The sequence below is a fragment of the Buceros rhinoceros genome, unplaced genomic scaffold, assembly GCF_000710305.1.
Source record: "Buceros rhinoceros silvestris isolate BGI_N320 unplaced genomic scaffold, ASM71030v1 scaffold1888, whole genome shotgun sequence".
NCBI lineage: Eukaryota > Metazoa > Chordata > Aves > Bucerotiformes > Bucerotidae > Buceros > Buceros rhinoceros.
The window spans coordinates 25,729-32,869 of NW_010424887.1; the positions used below are offsets into that span (position 1 = coordinate 25,729).

The window sequence follows — 7,141 nt, forward strand, 5'->3', positions numbered from 1 at the left end:
TGGTGCTCCAATGTCTGGCCAGCTGAAACACCAGACAGGTCCATAAACACAATTCCCCTTCTTCTAATGTGCTATGGAAGCCTTCAGCCACCAAACTCACCTGACTGTGGCTGTTGTCACCATATCTGCCCATCAGATTGACTCGGTGACAATTCTTGTACCAGAATGCACCCTTGTACGACAAAGCACAGTTGGTGATGGCAGAATCGTTGTCCTTGTCATAAGTGGAGAAGGACCTTCCGTTATGGTACGTCATGGAGTCACCTGAACGGAGGAGACAAAAGGAAGAGCAAGGTCCGTGGTTTGCCTGGTTTGGATTACACGGGGGTGAGAGCTCTGCAGAAATGGCTGGGCTGTGCCCTGAGCCAGCTGTAAAGCCTGTGTGAGCCTTTGAAAACCGCCTTGTTTTGGTGCAGAAGAAAGTACACAATTTTTTTATTGTTGGAGGCAAATCAAAATATTTTTCCAGGTGGTCTCTAATCCCCAACTTATTGGGTTTTTTATGCAGCTCAGCTTCTGGACTCTTGCTGAAAACTGGGGTTTGGCCCTGTACAGAAGGCAGTGTGGACAAACCAGGTCCAAGAGACCTCCACGAGGAGCAACTCAAGCCCAAAGGAGTCTCCACACTTAGCTGGTCCACGCAGCACAGCTCCCCACCCCCTTTAGCCAGAAACACAGAGAGAGAGATGGCTGCCTACTGCTGACTCCCCTCCCGGGGGCTGGGTGCCTTTTACAGAGGGCTGCAAGAGGAGCAGCAGAGCTCACATTCGTGCCTCAGCAGCTGCGTTACTCCATCCGCTCATCTTAGACCTGGATGCTTATGAACGAGTAGGATTGAACGCTACTAGGTGCAGCAGCTACGACTCCTCTGTACTAGTGTGTTTGCCTTAAATAGGCATTAATTCTGCTGCATATCCTTTGTCTGCATCCCCATAGGCTGTGCATAAAGGTCACGGCATGGTCACGGGGCAGAGTCCATACACACACATCCCCGAGGTCTGTTTTATGCACAGGTCAAAAGCAGGATGAAATGATCTCTTTTTAAGACAACCCGTGGAGCTGGATTTATCTCTGAAGCCCATGCAGAGGACCCAGTGCAGGCTGTGGGGTGTGACCCAGTACGATCAGAAAAGGCAGATGATTCGTTCAGCAAAATTACAAGTTGTGTTACAGTAGAACTTTGCTGCACATTCCACAAGAGATGAGGCTGTGCCAAGCTATTATCAGCTTGTCAAGCACTGGCCAAATGAGACGTATGGCTGTTTAATACACTTGGTTATATTCTGCCATAGGAGTGCCAGAAAATGCAGCACCTCAATGACTGGAGGATTTAAGATGGAAACATAAAACACTAATATATTGATATATAAATTGATATTTTCATACTTTCAAATACCTAACATACACAAGCTGCTGCAACACTGATCTGCAATGTTCACAGTTACCTTGAGCCATGTGGGAGTAGATTGCAAATCAGAAGGAAAAAGAGACTCTTCCATCTCACCTGCCGTGCCACTGTACCCGTCCACTCTCAGCCGGTATCTGCTCTTCGCATCTCCAACGCTGAACCTGTCGTAGACAGCATACGCTGTCTCACCTTTGTCCTGTAGATCAACGCGCAGCTCGTACTGGCCCTGAGAAGTGATTTTGTGGAGGTTCTCCAGACCTGTGGACATAAATGAATGATTCATTTGTCTCCCTGTGTTTACTCCTCTGCCATCATGTTATCCCATACAGGGGTCACACTGGCCTGTGCAGATACACCAGGGTGTAAAGAAAGGGAGCTATTCCAGCTGTGGGGTGGTGTGAGCACAAAACCTGATAGATAAAAACAGGCTGCTGGGTAACAACCTCTCCCTTTCATATCACAGTAGGCGGTAGTCCTTTGGGGAAAGCAATGCAAGTTGTGCTGTGTCATCATCATTGTCTTTCATTTACAACCAGAATCTTTGAAAATTTGCTTTTTACTTGTGTTTTCCCCACTTTGTTTCTTTGAGTCACACGCTTTTGTTGCTGGGGATGTCCTACGAGTACAGGAAGAAGGTTGCAGTTCTTCTCAGGTTACCTTGTGACTCCTCACACCACGCCAGTGAGAGTTGGTTTAGTGTGTTTGGTGACCCAAGAAACATGACATCTGTGAACTGCGGCTGCAGGGACTGACTTGGACCTGGCAATTCCGATCTCCCCCGCTGTCCCCAGCCTCATTCACCCAGAACATCCTCCCCATTACAAATTCTCTTGCCAACTAAACGGAGGCTTCAAAGCAGCTCTTGTAGCCTTTTGGACTGTATTTGTGTTTTCTTTTTTTAAAAAGACAAATTCTCACCACTTACCTATCCAGAATTCCTCCTTAGGATCTCCAAAACCAGCCACGTAACTCTTCCACTCCCTGTAGAAATCTTCCTTTCCATTCTGACGCCTCAGGAACACCTACAACCACCACATGCCAGAGGGTTACGACAGACAGCCTGTCACGGGCAGAGCGCTAGTGACGAGGATTTCACAACCGCAGAGTTTGGCATTGCCGCTCCCCTGCCCCTACCGCCCAAAGCGGCAGACTCGCTGCCGTCACGGAACGGTACCAAGGCTGTTCAGTGCTCCTTGCTCTTTTTAGGTCTCTAGTCTCTGGTTCCCAGGCTCCCCTGCATGATGTGGCCTTTCAGTTCCCGCTCTCTGCTTTTCTAACAGCCCCTCGCAGCTCTGTATTTCCCAGCTAAGACCTTCGACATCCCCTAGTCTCCCAGCCATGCGTTTCTCCAGCTCCTCCTTCCCTTCTGTGCCCTGGGTCCCTCTGGCACGTTCAGATTCACGGATGGCAGTACAGAGAGCTGCATTTTTATTGCCAGCCATTTGTTGTCGGAGTGGCATGTGTCCCTTGTATAACGGCCTGGGAAGCCTGGCCAGCCACCATGGCACGTGGCTGCTGGACAAACGTTTTCTCTGGCCTGTGCTTTAACCTCCTTCACTGTCTCTCATTCAAATAGTCAGTCCACTCCTCTAACCTAATCAGCTATTTAGAAGGTACATATCTGATCCCCTACAGCCCGTGGAGAGAGGTCAGTGCTTTTCCCAGGTGCTGAAACCACTGGTGTGACCCACCCTCTGGAGACACCTCTCTTGTCCAACTACAGAAAGAGCTGGTAACCTTGTTCTAGGCACCTAGGAGTCCTACCCAGGATAAAATCCCCAAACATACGGACAAGTCAGCCCTGCTCTGATAATAGAGCACCATGAAGGATGCCACAGATGAGCAGGGATGGATCTGCTGCCCCTGCCCTTAGCACCAGCAGATGCACATGAAGGTGGCGCGGGTCCTCTCCCTCTTACTCACAATCCATCCGCCTCCGTCCTCACTCATGTCGCAGAAGACTTGCAGTGGCTGAGTCTTGTCCCCATTCAGGTAGATTGTGTAGAGCCCAGAGGCGGTTTCCCCATTCAGGAGAGCCTGGGAGCAGTCTTTAGGGTAAGGATAGAGAAGACCAGCTGCACACACAAGGAAAGAGAAAGCAGTTGTCAAGAAATCCGCAATTACAGGGAACTTGTTGAATATTTGTGAAAATCTGTTGTGGGTCAATGGACCAGCCAAATACAGAGCCCAGGAACGGGCTTGGAATTGTGATCCTACGTACAGAAGGTTCACTGTGAACAGCAAAGGATGTAAATTTTTCTTTTGAATGTGCTTTTGCACATTTGTCCACACTTTTGAAAGTGCTGTGAATGCCAGGTAACGACTCCCTGCTCTCACGGGAGTGCATCCTCCAGCTCCAGTATGGCACGAGCTCTGTTTACAGCAGCTTTTGGGGTAAACCAAGTCTGCCAGTCTCCAATTGTGAGACAGAAAAGGGAGGGGAAAATACAAAGAGAGGCCTACAACCAAGAAGAAATAAATTAGGAATATTTTGCTAGCAAGAACAATATTAAATATATTCTAAAACTAGACTTTAAAAAAAAAAAAAACCAAAGCAAAGCCCAGCAGTTGAAAATAGAGAGAACTGTCATTAAGCATTTCTTTCTGACAACCAGCTAACAGCACCATTGCAGTCAGAACTATTTCTAACCCCTAAAAAAGCTTTTCTTTTCTTCTTTTTAAATTCACTTAGGCCATTAACTTTTTCAGCCAGTGGTCTAATTAAGCGATGTTCTGGGTGTGCCCTGGAGAGTTTTCAACTGGGGCTGCTGACGGAGCGGCTGTTGCTCCTCTCCAGTGTGTTGCACATCCTGCCTGTGCCTCAGCTGCAGAGAACTTGCATCACCTTTGGCATCTGGAGAACCGCAGCTCTCTGCAGGGAGCTACTTCAATGTGTCCCTTGCACTTACTAGCACACAAATGCATGGGTAGAGATAAGGCCAGGCTTAAGCTTTTCTAACAGCCCCTCGCAGCTCTGTATTTCCCAGCTAAGACCTTCGACATCCCCTAGTCTCCCAGCCATGCGTTTCTCCAGCTCCTCCTTCCCTTCTGTGCCCTGGGTCCCTCTGGCACGTTCAGATTCACGGATGGCAGTACAGAGAGCTGCTCACTTGAATGAGCCTGAGCTGGGTTGGTGTGGGTGGAGGCAGCCCATTCGGGCTTGTGGTCAATTTGCCAAAGGTCACTTAAATACAGCCAGATTTAATTCTTCTCCTATGTCTGTTTGTGGACTGTTGATGGAGCTCATTCTGCTCTGCTCGAGGAGGATCAGAGGAGACTGTAACCGGACTTGCAGCTGTGTGACTTTTATTAGCATTTCTGTGGTGCAAGTGGCAGAAGGGAGAATGGAAATGAATGAAGGTCCTGCTGGGTCTGAATGGCTGGGAACCGTGAAGAGCGAGACAAACGACAGGCAGGGCTTCCCGGCTAATCCCAAACCACTTCCTTTCTGTCAGTGTCAGCTGTGAAGTGACCTTCTGAGCACTCAAGCTGTCCTTGCACTCAGCTGGCTGGGGAGAAATTCATCTCCTCGGACTAGACTGAACTGATTGGTGTGTGTGGTTTGCTTCAACACTGATTTCTTTTAGCCACTTGCTGTACCTCAGCACAGAGGTACATCGGGGTATCAGTTTGGATGTTCAAGAGTAATGTTCCTTTTGATATTTTATAGAGGAAAGGCAGGATGTTTCTCCAGAGAGAGGTCTGTAGAGGTGATGGGGATGGACATAAAGAAAATAATTTCAGCCCACCAGCCTGACGACACTACATCTCAGGAAGAAAGAACAGGGACTTTTGCACCGACGCTACAAGTGAATGAAGAGCTTACTGACAATTGGATTAAAAAATCTTCCATGAGGTCTGGGTCTGCTTATTGCAGAGCTCAGCACCATCCTGAGCGCAGTGGTGCACATACTCTAGAGTCCTTACTTGTGGTGAAAATAGTCTGGATTATTTTGCTCCTCAGGGACCTGTTCAGCGCCTGGAGTTTCACCGTGTACTGGGTGGATGGGCTCAGCTCCATCAGGCTGTAGGAAGTTGTCTCGGGGTTTAGGATAACTTCCTATGGGAGGAGAAATAATATAGGGAAATCTCAGTGAGAAAAGCATAGTGAGCAGAACTATTACGTATTTTAGTTTGTCACATTAATTTTTATGGTAATCATTTATGGTATTTTTAACCATCTAAATTATTTAATATAAACCTTTTCTTCCCCCAAGATTTTATCAAGCTCACTTTCTTGAGAAGGCTGAGGAAAGTCACCTGAAAGCGAATGTTTACAATCAATATGTATAAGCTGTGTGGTTTAAAAGCAAATGAACAAAAATGTTTACATGCCTTGAACAAATACATTGTAGAGATGCCTCTGTGAAACTCAGAAAACATTGAGGTGAATCATCTTTTAAGACAAGGAAATACATACTCCAATCTGCAAAAGGATGGTTTTCTGTGACTAAAAGGCTGAATTTTTATGCTTAGTGAATGTGCCTTCTTGAAAAGCAGAACCCTTCCTGATGCACCAGGCTGGGCATCCAGAATTATCTGATATTTTTGCTGGGATTCACCTCATTCAAATTTAAGCATCTAATGTAGTCTAGTTATGTAGAAACCTAAGACAATTATTGGAGAGCAAAAGGCACTTTGAAAGGCGCTGCATCCTGCCTTGGACACCTCACTTGCACAGGGCTGGATTCGCCTGAGCTTAGAAAGGGGAATCCCCCTCCTTGGGGTGTGTGAGTGTTCCATGATGCGGTTTGGGATGAGGGAAGATGTTTGCTCGTGCTTTCATCCGTGTGGTGGAGACATGACATTCAGGCTGCCGTTGAGCTTTCATTTCAGGATATAGCACAGACAAGTACTGAGGCAGGTTTTAAATGCCTCTGTGTTCAAGCTAGCCCTGAAACTGGTACTCAGTGTTTTACAATGTTTGACTTAAGGCATGTGATTTTGTTCCCTTGCTGGACACTGCAGAACATCTCTACTGCCCAGCTTTGAGGCACAGCCCTTCTGGTTTGGTTACAAGTGCTCTACCTTGACTCTGCCATCAACGGACTCGTAGATCAGGAGATAACCAGTGACAGGAGCACGTGGAGGCCTCCAGGTTATCACCGCTGTTTCTGATTGAACCTCAGGGGCACTTAAATCTCTCGGAGCATCCAGTCCTGAAGGAGACAACAGACCAGTTACAACCACATCTGTATGGAGTTCAGTACACAGGCTATCTTAGGGCAGTGTATTTAGACAGGCCAGAAAAGCAAACATTTTCTCTCCAGAAATTTGAAATTAAAAAATACTTCAACCCGGATTTTGTGATTAAAAAGCAATTTTCCCATTGGAAGTTTTAAAATACAGGTATTTATTCCATGTAAGTTAAAATATTGGCTTGTGTCGCACGCTTTAGCTTATAAGCAGTTGCATTGCAATGTCTTTTCAAACAAAATCATTCCTTTTGTTATTGCACACAAGAAGGCAGATTGGTATTTACATATTCGCAGGAAACCAACTGGACATCTTCAGCATTGATACCCCAATATCAGTGCCCAAAGATGAGCTCTTGCTCGTGCTTTGTGTGAGAATCTGTGAAATTTGTGACAGCAAACTACCTTCTGGATCAGTCACACCAACCAGAGAAAAGGTGGTGCAAATACTACCAACATTCAGGTTTCTAGTAAAAAAAGCACGACGTGCTGGCTGACTTTGTGGTATTTGAGAAATGGGAGCCAGGTGGGATCGGAA

General features: G+C 46.8%; 1 protein-coding gene across 1 annotated transcript in view; it reads right to left on the reverse strand.

The window, feature by feature from the left end:
• The window catches only part of LOC104497648 (tenascin-like), a gene marked incomplete at its 5' end in the record, with an annotated part of 36,551 nt that overhangs the window by 647 nt on the left and 28,763 nt on the right, over window positions 1-7,141 (reverse strand). The window contains 6 exons of the mRNA XM_010140924.1: window positions 101-264; window positions 1,505-1,666; window positions 2,334-2,430; window positions 3,332-3,483; window positions 5,336-5,468; window positions 6,437-6,570. Coding sequence (XP_010139226.1) covers window positions 101-264; window positions 1,505-1,666; window positions 2,334-2,430; window positions 3,332-3,483; window positions 5,336-5,468; window positions 6,437-6,570 — 842 coding nt within the window. The remainder of the gene's footprint in view (window positions 1-100; window positions 265-1,504; window positions 1,667-2,333; window positions 2,431-3,331; window positions 3,484-5,335; window positions 5,469-6,436; window positions 6,571-7,141) is intronic.